Source organism: Pinus tabuliformis, chromosome 8 (assembly GCF_031772625.1).
Source record: "Pinus tabuliformis cultivar Carrire ecotype Pingquan chromosome 8, CPIR1, whole genome shotgun sequence".
Taxonomy (NCBI): Eukaryota; Viridiplantae; Streptophyta; class Pinopsida; order Pinales; family Pinaceae; genus Pinus; species Pinus tabuliformis.
This window is the reverse complement of record NC_142294.1, coordinates 490,967,715-490,991,857: the sequence shown is the minus strand read 5'-3', so window position 1 is coordinate 490,991,857 and position 24,143 is coordinate 490,967,715. Positions and strand designations below refer to the sequence as shown.

The window sequence follows — 24,143 nt, the reverse complement described above, 5'->3', positions numbered from 1 at the left end:
TTTTCATTACTTAAATTGTAGTTTTAATGATATTTAAAATATATATAGAACCAAATCAATATTTGATATTTGAAAACATTTTTTTTAGGGATATATACATAATTTTTTAAAATGATATATAATACATACAATATATATAAAATATATAATATATTGACGTTAAAATATTTTATATAACATGTGCATCCAAACATTTTATGAAGGCAAATTAAGATGATTTATTATTATTAATATATTTTTAAATATATGTCAATATGAATTTGTATTAAAATATTTTATTTTAACAATTTTTTTTTTTCTTAAGATATACATCAAGTTTATATTGACATAAATTAGTTAACATATATCTTCAAATGATTTAAATATCTTACTCACACATTTTTTTACTTCTAATTACTTTACAACATATTCATTTTTTTATTATTATAGTTGACATTATTTTTCTATTTAATGGAGAGAGATCCATGCAAATTTTATTATGAGAAGACATTATTTAAATGTTTTGTATAGTTATTTACTTTATTTATTTATTTATTTATTTTTTAGCAAAATTTCAAATTTGATGATGGACAAATAGGCTTACACATCATACTGGGCTGTAGAATGAGCTTCTAGGCTCAATAAATTGGCATGAAAAACATTCAAATTTTCTGATTTATTTTTTGTCATGAAAAACATTCAAATTTTCTGATTTAATCATGAAAAGCATTCAAATTTTCTGATTTGATTTTTGTCACGAAAAACATTCAAATTTTCTGATTTAATCTTTCTTTTTTATTTGCGAATTTCAGAATATTTTAGAAATTTGATTGAATATTTTAGAAATTTGATTGATATGAATAAGTCCGATAGTTAACTTAATTTATAGTTAGAATTTTGAAATATTCTAAAATTTATAATTAATTTAAAAATGATAAATATTTTAAAATTTATAGTTAACTTTTTTTTGTAAGCTTGGTGGACTATATTTTCATTATGTCCAATGTATTACCCTGGCAATGTATTGAACCAACTAATTTCACATGAAGGAGTGCCTTAACAAAACACCCAATCACTGTCTATCCAAAATATCCAAAATCTACTGACAAAAAATCTATAATTAACTTAAAAATATAAAAAATATAACTTAACTTTAATATTCTAAAATTTACAATTAACTTAAAATAATAATTTTTTTTTGGTTAATTTCTGTTAAAATTTAGTATAAACTATAAATTGTATTACTTTAATCAGTTTTTTTATAATTTTGTTTTTTGGGCCATCATTAATTAGATCGTAGATTCTAAAATATTTAGTTATGTTAACGTTTAATATAAACTATCAATTGTATTAATTTAATTAGTTTTTTAATAATTTTGTTTTTTTGAGCTATTACTAATTAGATTGTAGATTCTAAAATATAGATTGTAGATTCTAAAATATTCAGTTATAAATTTCAGTGTGTTTCAAAAACCTAATTTACTTAAACAAAATCAAACCATTAACTTTTTATAATATTTCAAAGCAATTGAATTAAAAATTACTATCAAATTTCTATAATATTCCAAAACAATTGAATTAAAAATTACTATATTTCAAAGCAATTGAATTAAAAATTACTATCAAATTTCTATAATATTCCAAAACAATTGAATTAAAAATTACTATAATGGCATTCGAGAGTCAATCAACTGTCATCGGCGCGCCATGAATAAATATTTTCGTGTGAGTAGAAGGAGAAAAATCATCGTGTTTCAAAGTGCTTTGAAAACAAGTTTTTGAATTTTATGAAATCCACTCGTCATTGTACAGCATTAAATGATTTATGCTTGGGGATGCAGTCGGCCCGGGACCCTGGAATTTAAGATCTCTTCTGTGTAAATGGTTTTTCTTGCTTTTCAATTTTGGCCAGCAAACAATGGGTTTCAATTCTTTTTAGGTAACTTTTGAATTTTCAAGCTTGACAACCAAACCATATTGAACTTTCATGTGAGTTGTCCACCATTTTATTATTATATTTATTGGATTATCTGTAAGTTGTAACTTTGTCCAGTAGAGATCATAAGGTAGTTTTTAACCAGCTCATGGCTTCTCTGTTGTTACAGATCATTGGAACATTTCCTTTATTGTATATTTGGACTCTTTTATATTTCTGATATAAAAATATTATGCTTTTTCTGTTGAAAAAAAATAATCTTTAACCGATTTTAAAACACAAACAACATCAATTATGGAAAACCAAATTCATCAAATTAAATACCTATGGAAAACCAAATTCATCAAATTAAATACCTAGTTAACTCAAGTGCAATTTGAAAACCAAATTCATCAAATTAAATACCTAGTTAACTCAAGTGCAATTTGTCTTGTCTACTGTCAACCTATCTGAATATTACCTAATCCAACGTGATAGGAACCACGCCACAGGAAAAGAAATTGCAGAAATCTCAATCAAACAGTGTGAATTGTTATTGATGACAGCTATAAAATATTGTTAACCATTGACATGTTAATTTTTTTTGATGTGTAAAAGTTTAAGAATAAAACGTTCTAATATTGAATATCTGTAATTTGAGGAAATGCATTTGAAGAGCCTGTTTGTATATTGAGCATGATGTGACAATGTCCGGTAACAATGGTCGGCAACATTATGGAAGAAAATAGGGAAGAAAATAATTTAGGGGATACATTGCTTCTTAGTGTATTAGATTTCTTTCACAATAAATTTTGAAGACTTTTTAGTTTCTAGATAAATTTTTAGTTAAATAGATTATCTCGAATATCTGCATAACTTTCCTTATTATCTTTAAATACTTCTTATTCTAAAATGAAAATGAAGAACAAGAAAACTTCCTATTCTAAAATGAAAAATGAAAAAAAAAATACATTCTATTTCCTTAACACTTCAATATACAAAAACGATACATCTCACAGTCAATTGAAATTACAGCTAGCCTTAGCAAATCCAATGCGTGAGTTCTGTAAATCATATTCTATCCACAGATTCTGCAGCTGGTGATTACCAATAATATTTGCCTCGACGGGTACCAAATCCGAATTTCCGAATGTGAAACAGTAGATTACATTGCCTTTTGTAACATTATTGCCAGCGGCGCTACTGTCGGGTATTTGATAGAGCAGCTGATGACCATCCAGCGTAATGTCTGCAGAATCGAACAGAAGAGTCACCGGGCTCAGCATCTGCGGGAATGGCGCGTTAGCAGGTTGCTGGTAGCAGAGATCCATAGCTCCTTGGAACACAAAATCCCCACCCATGGCGTTCATGAGGACGCCGCGGTTCTGCAGCATGAACTCCTGCTTGAGTGGCGTATATGCCTCCCCCAGAATGAATGTGAACTGCGTGCCAGAATCGATCATGGTCTGCCCAGCGCCTGTGTGGTCTGGCAGGAACACGGATTTGGGGATGGGGAGAAGCTTGTTTCCAACCTTGATGCCTTGTAACTTCACGCTGTAGGCAGCTCTGTTGAAATACGGTAGCGGAAGTGATATTGTAAACAGCTTCGTGTAATGTAAATATTGGGCAAAAGGAGAATTTCCGAAGTAAAGGACTCCGGGAGAATCCGCAGAAAGGAAACGATCGCTGATACAGTATGAGAATTTGCTCGCAATGTTAAGGGTTTGCAGTTGAGAAACAAAGGATAATGCCCCACGATTGAGACCCATCAGACCCGGCGTGCCTGGCAGCGCGGAGGATGCGCAACCGAGCACCATGCCGGGAATTCGGAGAGGCGATGCCGTGGGATTTGAAGATTGAAGACTCACCACATCGCTGCCTAGGTTTCCCTCCACGTCTGTGCCGTCGGCATACGTGTATGTGAAAGAGCAGAGACGCTTGGCGTCGCAGCTGGCGGGAATAGGGAAGTCGATTGTTTTTTGACTGCAGACGGTGGAGTTGCAGGGTACTGTGGTGTAAGAAGGCGAGAGCGTGGGATCAAATGGAGGGGGATTCGAATCCTTGTGAGCGCAGTGGAGCCACGAGAGCTCGCTGCCTGTGTCGAGCACCATCCGTTGCTTTTGGGGAGGAGTCCCCACCAGGACTTCGACCATGAGAGTATCGCTGTAGTGGAAAGGCACACTGGCCGTGGCTGCAACCTTGGACGCTGACAGATTCGCGTTACCATGGCTCTTCGTTGTTTTACTGAGAGCATTTATGAGAAATGAAGGCCGAGCAGCAGCAGTCGTCGCAGATATGGAGAATAAAGGAAATCCATGGCCCTCGCCCTGGTGTTGGTACGTTGCATTTGGATGGAAATTGAAGAAGCGACTCACATTCAATGGATTGGCGGTTTCAAGCTTCCGATTGCTTAATGCATTAAGACGAGAAAGGTTGAACAATATGAGCACAAAACGAATGAAGGGGAAAGGAGAGGAGACTGAGATTGCAGCCATGAGAGCAAAGCAATACAGTCCAGAGTGAAATAGACAATCAGTCTAGGTTTCTTAAATGAATAAATTTATATCACGAGAGCCGTGGCCTTGATTTACGTGCCCAGGCCACATGCTTTATTTCAGGTGGAAAAGGGTCATCTACGAGAAGCAATTTCCCTATTTGAAGGTCAAGCTCAACAGTGTCCTTTGACTTTTCACAATGGACCACCCATGAATGCCGATGACGTCATGTTTGGAACTTTGGGTATTAAAATTTGGGTTATGTTTTATGTATATTTATAAATTCTAGCCTATGTTTTTCAATAATTATTTTATTTTTCATTGTTAAAGTTTTACGTATATTTATAAATTTTATTTCAAAGTTTAAAGTAAACTAATTTTTTAAATTTATTTTTAAATAGAAATGTATGGTATTGAAATATATTTTTGTAAATTATTAGAATAGTCATAATTTAATTATAAAATTTAAAGAGTTGGTAAATGTTAATAGATATGAATTCATGATAAGTATCACAATACTTTATTAGACAATTCACATTAGCAAGACAAAAGGAAAAACAACATAAAATTTAACTAAATTATAGTTTTATTTTCAATTATTATTATTGTTAATTATAAATGAATTAACATATGAATTAAATATATCGTACATTTAAAATAACATGTAAGAAGATTATTAATCATGGAGATTCACCCTACTTTATTATGAAGTTTTTTAACCTATAAATAGGTTTTGTTATAATACCATGGCTTATGAATACCATATGTCCACAAAACCATAACTAATTTCTATGACACTTGTTTCTATGACTTTTTTTTTTAATTAATCAATTTTATTAAAATGGTAGAATGGTCATAACCATTTTTGAGATAAATCTCAACCTTTGATCTATGGCTATAAAAATGTTCCAAAATATTTCAATCTCTCTCATCCACCTAATAATTATTGATAATTAAATCAAAATTTTGGAAATCCTACTTGAGAAACAAACATATAGGAGAGTTGTTGTAACATAATATATAGTTATATCATTATAAAGGGATTTAATTTAATGACGAAAAATATGTAAACTGAGATATTTACATATAAAAATAAAAAATTAGAGTAACAATTTGGAAATAAAATTAACAATTATATATATATATATATATATATATATAAATTTAAAAACTTTATAAAATATATATTATATAAAATTTAGAAATTATGAACTTCGATTCTAATCAATATAATTAGGGGTTTTTCCGGTATATAGCCTCTCTAAATATGCATGGCTCCTCCATGAGGGGGAGGAGGTGGCCCCTATTATTAGCAAGGAATTGGGACGAATATCAAAACAAGCTCCTCACAAGCCCATCAATTCTAGTGCGAGTAAGAATGTTGCTCAACCATCAACGAAACCTCAAATCTCGCCTAAGGAAGGCCATGTAGAGTTTGGAAAAGAAAATTGGTAGGTAAAAGAAGACAAAAATGTGGGCACCTATCTCCCTCAAATGGCTAAACCCCAATTATATGAAATCATCTTAGACAAAGTTGGAGAAAAGATCTAATACATGAAAGGCCATGTGTTAATTTCTAATTTTGTCGGCATTTGGCCTTCGAAAATAATACTTATAGGGTGGGTCAGGAAGTATAGGTAGCTAAAGGGGGATATCAAGCTCAAATTGGGTTCAAAGGGATTTTTCACTGTTATTTTCTAGAGACAGGAAATTTCCTATAGGGCCATATTTTCTAAACTCCATAGGGTTGTACATGAAGCCCTAAGTGGAGAGATTCAACCCTAATAAAGAATATTTTAACTCGGAAATAATATGGATCTGAATCTATTCATTGGTACAGGAATTTTGGGATCAAGACACACTAGGGGCATTAGCAATTCCATTGGATCATTCATCATGGTATTAGAAGCCACCAAGCTAGGTAGATACACCTCATAAACAATATTATGTGTTTACGTATACTTGACCAAGCCCCTCCCAACAAGGATTCAAATAAGCTATCAGGATGACATTTAGGACCAATCCATTGATTATGATTAGATTTCTTTCTAGTTCAAGAAATGTCATGAATATGACAACCTATTTAGGGAATGTCCTTTAAAACAAAGTTGTACACCTTTACAAGTTGATCATCAAACAGATCAAGAGGGATTTGTGAGGTCACAAACATGAGGAAAAATACAAGAAAGGGAACCCAAGAACGCATAACATCGGGGGAGGGGGGAAGGGGGACGGGGGGCTGGGAACCAATAATCAATATACAATTCTACAATTCAAGGAGACCCCTCAAGGAAGTGGGGAAAAAAGCCAAGAAAAAGTGAAAATATAAATACTCAAAAAATTAAACAAGAATATGAGGAATATGAATAAGACAATTTGGAGTAGGGCATCAATATAGAGGAAACAATGATGATGGAGGATAGGTAGGAGGAATTGAATGCAAAAGAGATAGAGGATATAGATCTAAGTAATGTGGATATTCAAACATTAAAAATAGAATGGAAGACAAAATACCTAGTGGTTGTACTAGAAGATCAGGTAAAACTTATAGCTAGAGCATACATAAAATCTCAAGAGTGGTTGCACAAAAAAAAATTAGATAAATATTTTCCTAATCCCTCTTCTATGTCTTTAGGAGTTAAGAGCAATATCAATAAATACCATTCTAGGTCAAAAAAAGAAGGCACTAAAAAAGGTAGGAAGAGAAACAAGCAACTCATATAGAAAATGGGGGAATTCTTAGTCAATATAGGAAGACTGGTGTTGATGATAGAGGCCTTCTAGACTTCCCCACCAAATCATCAATGAAATTCATCTCATGGAATATAAGGGGTATCAATAGTAAACCCAAACAAAGACTCATAAAAAAAAACCTTAGGCATGGAAACCTTGATATCCTAATGCTATAGAAAACCAAGTGCTCTATTGAAACCCTTTAAACAATTTCCATTACCATATGGAAAAAAATACCAAATTTTAGCTATTGATGCTCGATGCGTATTAGGAGGTACTGCCATTTTGTGGAATCCTGAAAACATAGGCTTGTTGGACTCCTTTGCCACCACTAGAACTTTAACTGCACAATTTCATCCACTATGCTCCTCAAAACCTAGTTTTATCACCAATGTTTATGGTCCTATCTCTATGGCAACCAAAAAATATTTCACACTAAAAATCTTCAAAGCATATCCAACATTATTGCAAACAATTACTATAGTATACAGGGAGATTTTAATATGATTAGATCCATACAGAAAAATAAAAGGATAAATCATAAGACTAGACAAAGATACTAACATCTTTACAAACTTCATGCAAAAATAAAAACTAGTGGATCGATAAACCATCAATAGTATATTCACATGGAACACTAAGAGAGGAGGATAATCACAAGTTTCATCCCAATTTGATAGATTTATTCTCTCTAGGCTCAACTTTGAGGCCTCCATTTTTCCTTGCCATGGTTCATACCACTGGCCTATAAAACTTTTCATGATTAGAAAGGAAGTCCTAAAAACAAGCCTTTTCCACTTTGAGGTCTTCTGGATGAGACATCTCTCCTTCAAAAGAAACATTGAAAACTGGTGGAAGGAAGAAACTACCATAGAAGGAAATATTATGTATCAATTTCAACAGAGGCTAAAGTTAATTAAGAAAAAAACTAAAGGAGTGGAATATCCTATAATTTGGTAATATCCACGAAGGGAGACAAAAAATGGAACAAAAAATGGATAACATCTAGCATACAATCATATATTATTAAAGGACAGAAGAATTAAATCACAAAAAATCTATCTCTCAAATCCAATTGGAAGAGCGCCTCGACTAGGAGGAAATCCTATGTAATACAAAATCTAGAATACAATGGTTTAAATAAGGAAAGAAAAACACCAAACTCTTCCATTTTTCAATGATTCAAAATAATCTACAAAACATAATTTTGAGTCTCAATAACTCCCAAAATAAAAAAAATTGAGAGTCATGAGGAAATTATATAGGAACTTGTGAATCACTTCCATGAGATTTATCATGGAACTAGTGAGGGACAAAAGACTTGTAATTCATAGGATCAAAAGCATATGCCCAATTTGGTAACCACTACACAAAATGAAATGATCTTTAGGAAAGTCACACTATTGAAGGTGGAAGAGATAGTAATGAGGATTCCCATAAAATGGGTCCCTAGTCTAGATGTATTCACTATTGAATTCTTTTAGGAATGCTGGTAGATCATTGGAAAAATGTTTTAAAACTTATATAATACTACCAAGAAATCAACTTCATTTCTCACTACTTTGGATGTGACAATCCTAAACTTAGTTACAAAAAAATCCCACTCTCAATTCCCTACTCACTTTATACCCATCACTCTACAATGTCATCTATAAAAGTAATTTCTGAAGTCATTACTAATAGGCTAAAACATCTCCTTCCTTCATTAATCTCCCCAAAGAAAACCAAATAAGTTGAAGGAAGGAAAATACTTGATAGTATTCTTATTGCCCATGAACACATTGACACCCTTACTTCCTCCAAGGCTCTAGGTATGCTTATCAAACTCGATATTTAAAAAGCTTTTAATCACCTCAGCAAGCAGTTCATACATCACATGCTCAAAGCCTATGGTTTTGCTGAAACATGGGTTCTATATGTTATTTAGTTGATCACAAATGCATTATTCTCCATTCTAGTTAATGGTTCCCCTTCCACTACCTTTTTTTCCATCTCTTGGCTTAAGACAAGGTGATCCCATCTCCCATGATCTTTTCCTTCTCATGGCAGAAGGCTTAGGTAGAGAAATACAAGTCATTGTCATTCACAAATCCCTAAAATGGCTCCCTTTTGGTACTTCCAACTCACCTTCCATTCATTAACAATTTGTAGATGACACCCTTCTCATGGGTCAACTAACTATTAAGGAAGCAAAGAAGTTCATGCCTTAGGCGCTTACATTAATTTGGCCAAATCATAAATATTTTTTTTTCCAACACACCCACAACCATTCAAGTTAATATTTCTGTATTATTGGGTATACAAAAGAGCTCCCTTCAATCCAAATATCTTGGGGCCCTACTTGTCAAAAATCCCACCAGGTTTGAAGTATGGGAGGAGCTCCTAGAAAGCATGAAAAATAATATTTCTTATTGGGTATTTAGAATGTCCAATCTATTTGGTAGGCTCACACTGATCAAATATATACTCCAATCTATCCACATTTACCTTTTCATGGAACTAGTTGTCCCTAAAGCTAAGCTTCAAAAAATAAGAAACATTTAGGGAACCTTCGTGTGGGGAGGGGAAAAATAGGAAAAGAAATGGCCCCTTATGGCTTGGAAAAACTAAGAAAACCAAAGTTATTAGGGGGTTTAGGAATGAGATACCCAAAAATCCTTAGCCAAGTTCTTGGAGCCAAAACATGTTAGAGATGGCTCAATAACCTAGGATATCTATCGAGTAAAATATGGAAAGATAAATATGTTCCAGAAATAAATGAGAATTAACTAAAAGGAGAAATTAAAGGATCATGACTCTAGAAAATGACTTGGAAGATAAACACCTTATTTAAAACCATAGTTTTGTGGAGATTTTGGATGAAAATATAGCCCTTTTTGGGGAGGATTCCTCGAACAATGGCCTAAGATAGAATAAGAAGGGGAATTGAATGCCATAAAAACTAGTCTAGAATCCTAAGGTAAAACCCTGGTCAAGTAGTGTTGGGGACAATTTCAAAGCCAAAGTCAATGGAGACAACAAAAGAGGTGTACACAATGGCTATCAAACATAATCTTGGAAACTCAGGAAACCTTAACAAAAGAATTGGATTCTAGGGAAATTAAAATTCAAATTGGGAATGACATTCTTTTATGGGGGCCTTCACTAAAGGATCATTTAATTTAAAATAAGCCCATAATATATTTTATGGGCACCAAAGGGAAAAATATTTTAAATAAATGGAAGAAGCTTTAGATCTCAAAATTATGGCCAAAATTAACCCTCTTTCTCTAGCTTCTTATGCAAACCAAGATCCTTACCTGGGGAAATATCCAAATAAAATGAATTCATGGACTAGTTAGATTCCACTTATTCCTAGCAAACATAAAAACAATTAAGAACCTATAAACAACTAAAAATTTGCAACAATTTTATGGTATCATTTGGCCATAATTTTAGACAAATTGATGGAAAAAGGGACGATGTATTCTCTACAATTGAAGGCAGGACTCTAGAGCCTTCTTCCAATGTAATACTAAATAGAGCATGACTTAATTTCTTAGGATTTATACTATGGGAAATATGGAAGCAACGCAATAAAATAATTCTTAAAAAATCATTGGATTTGATAAAAATTTTCACATCATTATGGGGAAAGTGAGAGAAACAGTTCTTATAACTCCCCGAACATCCCAAGATTGGGAATGTAACTTTAAGGAATCACAGTCTCTCCTTCCTAGGACTTAATAAATCAAATTTAATCTTTCAATCACCCCATCTTCATCCCAACCCCTCAAGTCCAGACAAATGGGGCCCTCCTCCTGAGGGCTTTCTGAAGCTCAACTTTGATGGAGCTGCCAAGGGTAATCCAGGCCTTGCCAGTTATGGGTAGTATTTAGAGATGAAAAGGATCAAATTTCCCACATTTATGTAGAATCTCTTGGAATTAGCACTAATAATGCAACAAAACTTCATGCTCTGGAGCAAGGTTTGATCATAGCCAATAGGTTTAATTTACAAAATTTAATAATTTAAGTGGATTCTAAAAACATCATTTGAGTGATTAAAAACACTTCAAAATATCTCAAGCCTAACCAAAGTTACCAATAGCTGGAGACTCATTGCAAGTTTAGGGAGAATTAGGGATTTTTTAGCCACAATTGTAGCTTTTATACCAATGGATGTCCTGTGAAATGAAGAATAAATTGGTGGAAAAATTGGACTAGAAAGGATCAAAATATGAGGAAGTTCTAGACAAAACTAAGAATAACTTGTCAACAAATTACAAAACAAGATAGTGCTCCCCATGGCGGGTGATTGCATGGGGGAGAACCTCCTAGACTCAATATGAGGGCCACACATATAAATGAGGATGGCAGGCTGCCATCCAAATTGTAGCCTACATGTAATATGGTACAAGGCACTTGGGGAAGAATGTTGGTCAACTTGTGGGAGGCTACTGTGCTCATGACTTAGGTCATGTGGGAGTCAGGTGAAGATGATTTGTCATGTATCCATCTTGCAATAATACTTTAGAGGTTATCATGAGAATTAATGGGATATTTGATATATATCATGGCACAATATGGGTAGATATAGATAAATACACCCTCTCTATTTCCTTAAGCTCAATAAATGACCAATATTTGTGGGTTTTCAAGGTATTTTATGGGGTTGTTATTCCTAGAGAGTAATTGGGAAAAATGAAAGAGGTTCAATGTGGGAATAACAATGGAGTATTTAGTGCATTCCAAGTTAAAAATGATTATCAACTGGAAATTAACCAACAGAGGAAGCACCACCACTGATATGCTACAAATTTGGCTAAGGCATCTCAAGTTCAATCTTATGTGATCCCTATTTAGAATTGTATCACAATTCTGAATTTCTTGTTTTTGATTTTGAGTATAAGAATTGGGTTGGTGGTTTTTTGGTTGTATATCCCCTCCCCCGGGTTGATAATTCTAGGAAGGTTATTTTTAATGCCCCCAATGACTATTTTGGATGCCTCTCTTTCCTCTTTATGTGTTCTTTACCCTTTACCTTTCTCATTTTAGTTTGAGAAGGCTCCACCTCTTATTCCCATGTTAACCTTGTATCCTAGTTGCATGCCCTCTAATAAATATTCTTATTTTTCGTTCACCTATTTTCCTTGCCCATGCTAATATTTAAATCTATTTTTTCATTTATGTGATACCACCCTTTGTTCTCTCCCACTCCTAGACTCTAGTATAATGGACAAAGATTGAATATTTTATTTTTCTTGAGGTGGAAGGAGAGAATTCTTAGGTCTCTCCACTACCTCTAACCCTTCCAAATTCTCTTCCAATCAAACCCAGGATTAGGAAGAATCTTAAGCAGTAATGGATAAATACAAGGGTATTATCCCTGCAATGGTCCAAAGAACAATTTTGGATGTTTAAGAGAAATTCAGACAAAAGAGGTGATACATTCCTAATAGGCAGGTTGACCAGGACACTAGGGAATGGATTCCAAATGCGGGGAACTCTTCCATAGATAGAACCTCCTCATATATGAAAACCATTAATTTGTACTAGCATATCAAAACTCTCATGGGTAGAGTTCTTATTGGAAGATCTAACACTCAAGAAGAATTGATAATATGCATCTCAGAATTAATGGATAAAGTTGACAAGTTTAATAGGAAAGTCTCAGCTCTAGCCAAGAACTTGACAAACCTTGACTTCTCCCCCTCAAACAATGATAGTGAACCACAACCATCAGTCCAAGTAGATTGTCTAGCTAAATGATAATCAAGTGAGATAATTATCTTAAGTAATGTTTTTATATTGGAAATGTCATTGGAATGCGTATCAATCTTTGGTTTAGTTTCTTTACTAGTTCAATTTTCATTTTGAAAGACAATCAAATAACATATAACATTAACAATCATAAAATTTTGAACTTATTCTTTTTGTATGGTTTCCCAAGTGGCATATCAGTAGCTAGTGATATTTTTTATGTGTATCTTTTTGAAAGTAATAGAAATCATCTGATCTTACAAAAAAAAACAATTAATAGATTTAAATATTTTTTTTTTGTAAGCTTGGTAGGACTACATCTTCATCGTGTCCAATATATCACCCTAATTGGGGCTGGGAATTGAACTGGTGACTTCACATCAAGGAATGCCTTAACCGAGCACCCGATCACAATCTATCCAAGACCCAGTGTACTAATATATTTAAATATAAAAAATAAGTAAAATTTTTAAATATTCACTTGAGGCCCTTGATGCTATCAACCATATGATATTCATTCTAACTCCATTTTAAATGTGAAATTTAGGTTTGTGCAAACTTATCAAATTGTATCCATTATATATGCTACTACAAAGGTTTTAATATCAAATTAGTACTATAAAAAAATGCATGAATGAAATTCTCAACTTTGAAAAATCATTCCTGTGTGCTTGATACTACAAACCCTATGGTATTCATTCTAATTCCATTGATAATGTGCAATGGCAGATATAGGTCCCATATCATTTTTTATGGAATGAAAGACTAATTCAATCCTTATAGCTTTTAGCAATCTCATATTTCTCATCAAGAATGCTTCAAGTACTGAACATGATAAAGTAAATTATAGAAATGAAGTACATGTAATATAGATCACACAAGTTTTGTTAAAATACATGAATAAAAACACATAAATGTTGGAAGAAACATGAGTTAATTAACAATTTAGTATACTCAAGAGTTTGTAATCCTATTACAGAATTTTGTAATCAACACTAAAATAGAATTGAGAGATAAGAAGAGATGCATATAAGGGTTGTCAATCCTCTCCTTGAGTGGGATCTACTTAATGATGCTACTAGAGCCCTTGTCAAAGAAGCAACATAGAAATATATAACAAAATTTTCTCCTTTTCTTACTCATATTTTTTCACAAAATTACGGGTAATAGGGCATTGTTTAATAGTGGACAATATACCTCTTTTCAGTTTTTAGTACTCCACCTTTACTTCCTCTACTATAATCCATAGATGGTCACATACTTCATATTCCTTCTATTTTTGTATTTTTGCAACTCTTTCTTCTTCATTGTGAACATAAAATAAAATTTTCCTCAATTAAACATCCACCATGTAAGGATTAGGGGACCACTTCTAATAATGTGCCATTGCAAAATTATGAATATAGATTTCACAAAGCTATTCCTTACCTATTTCATAGTTTTGTTGGTAGTCTTTCTGAACTCCTCTTGATTTTATAGATAATGAGGTAGGTGATTAGCAATCTACCTTCATTGGAAGTTGAGCCATTGTTTCATCAGGAACAAAGTGTGTTTCCTCATAGAGGGTCTTGAAGAGAGAATTTATTTTTCTACTTCTATGGCAAGATGGAAAGTTACCCCTAGATCCTCAATTTTTCCTAGCTTGTTCTCAACATCCCTTGAATATTTTCTAATGTAGCCCTTAATTATTCATTCTCTTCCTTTAACTACTTCTTATCATCCAAATTCTACATCTTGAAGATCTCAAATTTTCCTTGTAATTTTAACATATACTACTTAAATTGTGCCTTGAAATCAACTATAATTTTAATCTCCTTGTCTTGTCTCTCTATTGAAATTTGATTCCATTTTAGGGTTGTTTCCCTAGATTCTTCTAGTTGGGTTATGAGTTATTCCATGAAAGGTTCATTCTTATTGGTTTTAATCCCCTCATAGGATTTCCTAAGATTATTTGCTATGGTAGAAGGTGGGGAATCTTTCTCAAGATCCATGGCCACAATATTTGTTGCTTCATACTTGGTTCTTACCCTTGTGATTGTACTTTTATACCTTCCTAAAGGGCTTCTTTAAGGGATATTAATTTTTATTGGGGAAATCTTGAGGGGTTCCCATATAGGATAAGGTGGCTACAATATCTCTTTCTATTTCATTCGTTCTACTACTTCTTCATTCTCTTCCTCTTCCTGGCTTGTTTTCTTTTCTATCATTATTTTCTCACTCATGCATGTCTAACCTCTATCCTTGTTATTCCTTAAGTATATTATTGCTTCTTTTTAGCTTTCACTAAATTGCAAGGCTAGAGTTTCTTCTTTGTTCATGGACACAAACTTGTTCTAATTATCTTAATAAATTTCTTCATTTAATAATAAAAAATAATGAGTTTGATTATCCCATGATGGGACAAGGCACACACTCTTCTTGCACTTTAGCACTTGATTCTTTGAGAGGGCATAAGGAATAGTATGGGATTCTCATGTTATTCTCAAGATGTTGATAGTAGAAATTCCTTAGTTGGTGTAGCATTCAAAATTGGTAGTGTGGACCATATTACTTTTTTTCTCATATGTTATATATATTTTGTTAGATATAAGGTTATCTCATCCCAAGGCTTGGGAATGATTTCTCTTCTCATATCATTATCATTTTCTTCTATCCTTTCATAGAGCTTGAAGAAACTTCTATTTGTACAGTATCATATATATTATCATCTCCAATATTATCCCGTAGGTGGATTCTTTTATAAGTGCACGTAGAACACATTTTCTATAGTATGTTACAGGTGGAGTATTTTCTAAGAGCTTGTGGTTCACATCGTCTACATTATCTTATAAGTGATAATTTTTTTAGGACCTTGTGAGTCACATCTCCTAACATGATTTTACTTACATAATAAATAACAAATGGATCCTTGTATTCTTGTTGTCTAAGAACTGCCCCTAAGGCCTTATCAAAAGCATATATATGAATGCATAATGGAACATCCCACTAAGGTCCTTGCAAAAAATGGGTTTTCATTAGCTTCTTATTAATATTGTCAAAGGATTTTTGACAATCTATTGACCAACATAAATCTACAATCTTTGAAAGCAAGGTAAAAAATGGTGCAACTTGCTTGCTAAAGTCTTTTATGAATCCCTTGTAGGAACCTGCATGCCCCTAGAAGCTTATAAGGTCTTTCTAATTTTCGGGATTGGTAGGTTTTGGATGATGTTTACATTGGATGGGTCAAACTCAATGCCATTATGAGACATGCAATGGCCTAATACTATGCCTTCCCTCATAAGCATGGGGCACTTTTTATTGCTTAAAGACAACTTGATTTCTTTGCATCTTTTCAATATATTTTGCAAGTTGACCAACGTTCTTCAAATGTATTTCCATAGTTAGTAAATTCATCCATATAAATCTGGGCATGCCTTGAACTAGATTTGAAAATATACTCAATACAACCCTTTGAAAAATTTCAAAGGCATTGGATAAGCCAAAGGGTAAGACACTATGGGAAAAAGGTTCCAAAAGAATAGGGGAGGGATTTATTTCCTTGGTTTGTTGGTTAGATTTGAATCTAGTCATACCCATTAAATCCATTTAGAAAGGAAAACATACAATTTTCCAAATAAATAATCTCACACTTGCTCAATGGAGGGGAAAGGAAAATGATATTTCCTTGTGGCTTTATTGAGCTCTCTATAATCTATACATACCCTCCATTTTCCTCCCTTTTGGAACTATGAACAAAGGTGACACCAACTCGTTGTTAGAGATATGATAGATGAAATTCAAATTTAAAATATTTTGGAATATTACTTTCATTGATTCCTTCAATGCTGGATTCATTCTCATTTGAGGTAGTATCACAAACAAGGAATCATCTTTAATGTATATGTAATGCGTAAAAATGTCAAGATGGATTCCTTGGATGTCTTTGTAGCCTTTAAACAAATGAAGATCTATGTTTTCTAAGTGATTTTTAATGACTGTTATTATAAAAAAGTTACCAACTTAACAAGAATTGTATCGAGTTCTTGTTTTTTTAGAGGTCACAAGAAAACATTATTTTCACGCCGATTTTGAAAAGTGTTGATGTAACATCAACATGTTTTTTTGGAGCATATTTTTGACACTTTAAATTTTCTTATGTATTAAGTAAGAACATTTTTTTTAAATGTTAGTAATTTTCATGTTGATTTCAAAAAATGTTGACAATCACCAACATTTTAAAAAAATTATCAATACTTAATACATTAGAAAATTTAAAGTGTCAAAATTAAACCCAAAAAAAAGGCATTGATGCAACATCAACCTTTTTTTTTTGGTGGGGACATATTTTTGACACTTTAAATTTTCTTATGTCTTAAGTATGCACAATTTTTTTTTTTTAAATGTTGGTTATTTAACTATTTTTCAAGTTGTCTTCTTCTTCTTCTTTTTCCTGAGATGTTTGTTTTTCAAGGGTTTTTCAAGTTTGTATTTTTTGTTTTTCTTTGCAATGTGTTTTTGGTAATGATTTTTGTTTTTGTTTTTTGCAAAGTTAATAATAATAATAATAATAAAATTAATATTTTGAAGTTAGGATTATATATATATTTATATATCATTAATTAATACTTCAATACATATAAAATAATTTCCACAAAAAAGTAATAATTTTAACACTTGTAACATACCCTAGCATGAAAATCCAAGGAGTTAGAAATTTTTTACACAAATTACCCACAGATAATTATCCAAATCACTATTCCAGATTCATCATTAACCATTAGATAGAATGTTCACTAGTACATAAAGTAACTTTAATAGAGGAATAGTAAGTTGCATAACCATTAACAACCACTCTTGTAGTATATTAGCATAAATTGTATGATGTAACCTTGCATCCATTTCATGATTCCTTTAACCACATTAATTAATCACATACTTGACATTATCAACATCACATTATGAAAGGAATAAACATCACCAAAGAAATCACATCATTGAACATTGATATACCTTGGAAACCCCGTAGGGTGAAAACTAGAAAACGTTTAATTTTATTATTAAACACTCGTGAGGGTGTTCACCCCTCACTCAATGGCTTATAAGGGAGTCCATCCCTTAATTATTGTCAAGCTATTGCAATGATCATGAAACCATTTACCTACAAATGACCACTCTTTATATGCTTGTGCCATGATTGTTCCATCAGTGGACCATCCTGCAACTCACACTCATCTGCATGGACCATTAATTCTTTACCTGCCACCATGTTAAACATAATCTATCCTTTGCACAAGTCACCATCCTTTCCTGTCATTGTTGTCGTCAATAGGCTTTGGTAACATGATTAGATAGAGTATTAATCAATCAACAATTAGTCTTTAAAAGTGATCCTTTAACATCTATTCATGTGCATACATGAGATGTAAATAAAATATCACAACATGCTTCTTCTAACAACATTGTACATGTTTAAACCAATAATTATCAAGCATGTCAAAATAATTACCATGTTACTATGATCATTCTCACACCAGCACATGTTCATATCCAAAGGAAACCACTGCAACCATTCATTTCATTTAAAGGATACTAGCAACTTATCTTTTCTTTTCGTGCATGTAATTAGATAAAAACTTATTCAAAGAGAGCTATCCCCTTAGCTTTTCTTTGTGCATGTAACTAAGTAATCTTTCCAATACAATAGATATTATAAAAATACATGCCCCCTTCTAAGGGAAGGCTAACATGATAGACATCATCATCGTGCAAGAAAATGCAAGTCCCTTTTCGAAAATCATCTTTCCCAAGATAGAGCTATTTACAAAATCTATTGTATGTATAAAGACACGCGTTACTCTAAAACAAAACTATTGTGTTAGTCATTATTTCTTGCATGCGGATATACATGTCTTACAAAGGAAAGCTAGTGCATTTATTGCAAGTAATTACTTGTTCTACTTTCCAAGATCTAACATAATTCTCATTCTTTTCTGCACACAAATCCATGTTTCTCTTTAAAATATCTAACACAATAGCTCTATAATCCATGTTTCTCTTTTATTTTTTTCACCACCTATAAAAATATTTCACAATTACCCTCTTTAATCTATATTCACTTCGAAGAAAATAACTTGGATTTGTTATTATTCATACGCCAGTATGAAATCCCCTTTAAGAAAAGAGAAAGCATCCTATCTTTTCTTTCATAAAAAGAATATGCAATGTCATATATAGACAAAAAAAGTTGCTTATCTTTTAATGATGCAATTATATAATAACAATCTTTATCTATATGTAGTTGTAGTAATATATTTTCTTTACTAAGAGAAATATACAATAACGATCTTTTTTTTTCTTTCTTTCTAAAGCAAGAGTGGTACCTTCTATTTCATTAAATCGGAAAACAAATTACATAAAATACAATAGTCCCAAAGGAACTATGGGCCAAAGAAATATCAAACCACTTAAGGCCTAGGTCATCGAGCTAAAGGCTTAAAAGCCGAGCCAAGGTCCCACAAACAAAACTACAAAACCCACGAAAAACAAACAAAAGCCGAGACTGTTCAATCCCCCCTTAGAGATCTGACGACTGAGGCTCAAATTGGAGCAAGAACATGCATCCACAAAATTAGAATCGGACCCGATGAGGAAATAAGGACCATTATAAAAGGATTTCGCATTTGAATGGGGGGATAACCCTCGAGCATGTAGTCCACTCGAAATCCACTGATTCCCATCATGAAGCGCAACAATCACAGAAGATAACTCTCACCCAGACCTGCATACTTTTCCTCAATTGTCGAATCTCCTCGCCAGATCCAATGGCGGAGGATACAATTGCAATACCTAAAAGCATGGAGAATGACCGCACGATAAATGCCCTGGACCCACCAACATGCTCGCTTAATCTTGACCGTGGATTCATTGTGCTTGATCCAATGGCTGTGGAACATATCGCATGCACCAAAAGCACCAAGAATTACCGCGTGATGAGGGTGGTATTCCTTCCCGTCCCTTGGCCACGTGTTGCTTTGTGAGTGGAATCACTCCCAACTCCAAAAAACCACTTTTAGCTTGAAGGCCCTGTGATAAACCAGAAACCACCCTGTGAGCGGTATTGCCACCACAGAAAGAAAAACTGGGGTTTTTGAGTCTGCGCGATAAACACCTTGGACCCACCAACATGCTCGCTTAATCTTGACTGTAAATTCGTCGTGCTTGATCCAACGGCTATGGAGCATATCGCACGCACCAAAAGCAAAGATAATTACCACGCGATGAGGGTGATATTCCTTCCTTTCCCTTAGCCATGTGTTGCTTTGTGAGTGGAATCTCTCCCAACTCTGAAAAACCACTTTCAGCTTGAAGGCCCTGCGATAATCCAAAAACCACCTTGCGAGTGGTATTGCCACCACAGAAAGAAAAACTGGGGTTTTGAGTCTGTCGAGAAAGCCAGGAATCTGGCCCCTCGCCCCAACCCATCTCCTCGGGCGATTGAACCAAAGGAAGCTGAAAATTCCTCCATCCAGCCATCTAACCAAGAAACAACGTCTATCGAGCAACCTCCCCCAGAGACTTCTATGTTTGTTCTTGCTAGGGTTGAGGAGGCCAACCATTACCTGCATCCCAAAAATGACCTCACTTCGGAAATAACACTTCATAAATAAACCAAAACACTTCATCAATAGACCAAATCAATTAGACCCCATCTCTGTGGCTCTGATAAGAAACACCATTCTGTCCTCATCCGCCTGATCTTGACATAACGCCTTTAATATATTTCGAGGCATCTCTTGCCAACTCAGCTTGACCCTACTTTTGGTGCAGAGCACCCCTTGATTGGCCAGGATGTTCACCAATTTATTTGTTGTCCGTAGCACATGGGTAAAACTCACGGTGCATAAGCCCAGGAGGTGAAGCTGAATCCGTTGAAAGACCTGAAACAATCTCCAGTGTTTTGAGACTTTTTCTGGCTCTATGCCATAGCTAATTCTCTTAACCAAGTTAATATTAACTCAGAACCAGCTTCAACTATTATATTCTGCTTTAGAAATTCTAAACAATTCTCAAGAGCCATTAATTCAACCATATTATTCGTGGCTCTTCCCAAATGGCAATGGAAAATAAAAAGGATGCAGCCATTTTCATCCCTTAACACCCCTCCAAAGCCAGCAATACCCGGGTTTCCTTTTGAGGCCCCATTAATGTTGTATTTCAAAAAACCCTGCGGGGGGGGATGCCAGTAATCTTGCTTAGTGTCCAGTTTCATTACCTTCCTATCCAAGCCCTGTGGTATAAGTCCCTACATATCCAATTGAAGAAGTATCTGCATTTCAGCTTTTGAAGGTGGATTCTTTGGGGAAGTTCTCACAATAGTACCTACCGTCTCCTTAAGCTGTCTTAAGATCTACTCAAATATGCGTTGGGAGAAACTTTTTTCATTTTTTAAGATTCTGTTGTTCCTTTATTTCCAGACATTCCATATTATGAAGCTTGGCGTTAAAGCCCAAGTTGAGCAAAGAAATTCATAATCAGAGAAGTTTCGTCTCCAGTTATTTAGGGTGTTGATAATGCTTCCTTTATCCTTGTTTGTCTGTTGGAAAATAGTGGCAAAAGTATCCCACAAGCTGGAGGTGAAAATAAAGTTATTGAGAAGGTGCTCCATTGTTTCCTCCTGGGCCACACAGAGCTGGCATCTGGAAGGACCCAGAACACCCCTCTTCCGAATGTTTTCCCAAGTCAAATTTTTCTTATGATGAACCAACCACATGAAGAGTTTGATCTTCATCCATCCTTGATGCCTCCATAGGTTCTGCCAAACCCTGTCTGGTACATTGGAGTCCAGCTCAAGGAGTTTGTGTTTTTCCTCCTTAAGATTGAAGGTACCTTCATTATTGTTACCCCATCTAAGTTGGTCATGCCCCCCTGTCACTAAAATTTTCCTTTGGTCCAACATTTTCAGAAGTGCCTCAGCTTTTGCTTTCAAGGGGCTATCATCCCTGTAATCTATATTCTTCTAGGTTCTCCATTTTCCTTCACTATTGGTTTGATCCCAAAAGTATTTTACCCTAAGTAACCCTTTGGTATCAGTTTCTTTCTTGACGTCCAGAAAATCCTCTCTTAACAGTGTAGGTTCTTGTTGCCATTTATCCTCCCAAAACAAAGCCAGATCTCCCTCTCTGATTTCCCAGAAGCTATTTTTTTGTACTAAGCCTCTATTCTCCTAGGCCTTATTCTAGATGTGTGAGCCTTTTATGATGCCATTCATCCGTATGTGATCATTATATTGCCAAGTTCTGGCATACGTTTCTTTCTAGATACTAGCCCACTGAGCCTTTGGATCTTTTACCCAACGCCACAACAATTTGGCCCCTAAAACTTTGCTTAGTACTTCCGGATCATCCAATCCAAGACCCCCATGGTTTTTAGGTTTGCAAATCTTATCCCAGGCTACCAAGACCTATTTCTTTCTCTGCTCCCCCTTACCCCAAAGAAAGTTTCTTTGAATGGTTCTAAATTATTGCAAAACTCCTTTTGGAGCTGGAAGGGCTGATAGCATGAAGATGGGGATAGATTGAAGAACAAATTTTGTAAGCACTAACTGACCAGCCAAGTTTAAAGATCTAATAGTCCATTTCCTGATTTTATTCTGCATCTTATTAATCACTGGCTCCCAAAAGCTCTTGTGCATAGGTTTAATAGTTAGAGGAACTCCCAAGTATTTGGAGGGAAGGACATCCCTTTGAAAGCCCAAAATTCTAGAGATATTTCTCTCAATAGCAATATTGGTATTAAAGAAAAAATCTTAGATTTGGAGAGATTAACTTCCATACCTGTAGCCATGGCAAAGTCACACAGGATTTGTTTATAAGCTAGAGCTTCTTTGACCGTGGGGATTCCCTGCAGCATGGTATCATCAACAAATTGTTGATGGGTCAAAGCCTGTCCAGTCTCAGAAAGTTGGAGCCCCTTGATGTTGCCAACTTCTTTCGCATGCTTGATTGACCGACCAAGTCCTTCCATCATGAGGATAAAGAGAAAGGGAGAGAGCGGATCTCCCTGCCTGAGGCCTCTTGAAGGAGTAAAAGTCTTGGAAGGAGAACCATTAACTAGAATTGAAAAGCTAGAAGAAGTCACCAGGGCCATGACCCATCTTACCCAGTTATGATCAAACCCAAAAGCTATAAGGACCTTCCTGATATAGGTCCAATTCAACTTATCGTAAGCTTTGGCTAGGTCCAATTGCATGATCATGCCAGCCTTCCTGTTGCTTAACAATGAGTGCACCACATCAAGTGCTTGAATGATGTTATTGAGAATTTGTCTACCCTCCACATAACTAGATTGCTCCATGGAAACTAGGGTAGGAAGAAGTGGTTTGAGTCTATTGGCAACAACCTTGGAGATTATCTTGTACACCACATTGCACAAAGCTATGGGTCTAAACCTGTCTGGAGTCTGAGCATTGTCCTGTTTTGGGATCAAGGAGATGAAGGAAGTATTGAGAACCTTCAAAATGGTTCTATTCATTCTGGAATCCTCCACCACATTCAGAATGTCTTGTTTAACAATGTTCCAGCAAGCTTTAAAGAAATCCACACTGAAACCATCAGGGCCTGGCACTTTACCATTTTGCATTTCTTTGATGACCTCACTAACCTCCTCTTCAGTCACTGGCTTGTTAAGATTGAAGTTATCCTCTCTTGTTACAAGCCTAGGTATATGCCTTGTTAAGTCCCTGATAGAATGATCTCTGTCTGAAATGGTTTCCTTTGCTATACCTCGAAAGTGTTGGACTAACACAGTTTCTATATCTTCATGGGAATTAAGAAGATGACCTCCCTCATCCTTGATCGAAGAGATCCTATTATGAGATCTGTTTGCCATGGTGGATCTGTGGAAAAATCTAGTGTTTCGCTCCCCTTCTTTTAGCCATTGAACTCTAGATTTTTGTCTCCAAAATATTTCCTCTTGTTTACATAAATTCTCCCAGTCTTGATGATGTTTGGTAACTTGATCATTTCTGATTTTGTCAAAGCCATCCGTGATAAGGGCTTGATTGAGTTCCTGCATTTTGTCTTCAACAACTTTTTTCGCTTCAAAAATATTGCCAAATTCATTCTTGTTCTAGTCTTTAAGTCTGAGCTTGATGTGTTTTAGTCTTTTGTGTAGTAGAAACATTCTTGTACCCTAAATATGCAAATCTTCTGTCCACCATTTTGCAATGTTGCTGATGAAATCTGGGTGGGTGAGCCAGATGTTCTCAAATCTAAAAGGTCTGTTCTTGGGGGTACCAAT

At 34.5% G+C, this 24,143-nt stretch overlaps 1 protein-coding gene across 1 annotated transcript; it reads right to left on the bottom strand.

Annotated features, from left to right (window-relative positions):
- Window positions 1-2,843: 2,843 nt before the first annotated feature.
- LOC149236219 (aspartic proteinase PCS1-like) lies at window positions 2,844-4,063 on the bottom strand. The gene has a single exon (XM_089461530.1). The coding sequence runs from the start codon at window positions 4,045-4,047 to the stop codon at window positions 2,914-2,916; it is 1,134 nt and encodes a 377-aa protein (XP_089317656.1). The 5' UTR covers window positions 4,048-4,063; the 3' UTR covers window positions 2,844-2,913.
- Window positions 4,064-24,143: the final 20,080 nt, after the last annotated feature.

Coding starts and splice junctions, on each gene's coding strand:
- LOC149236219 (XM_089461530.1), bottom strand. CDS start 4,047: ATGGTCGAAGTCCTGGTGGGGACTCCTCCCCAAAAGCAACGGATGGTG.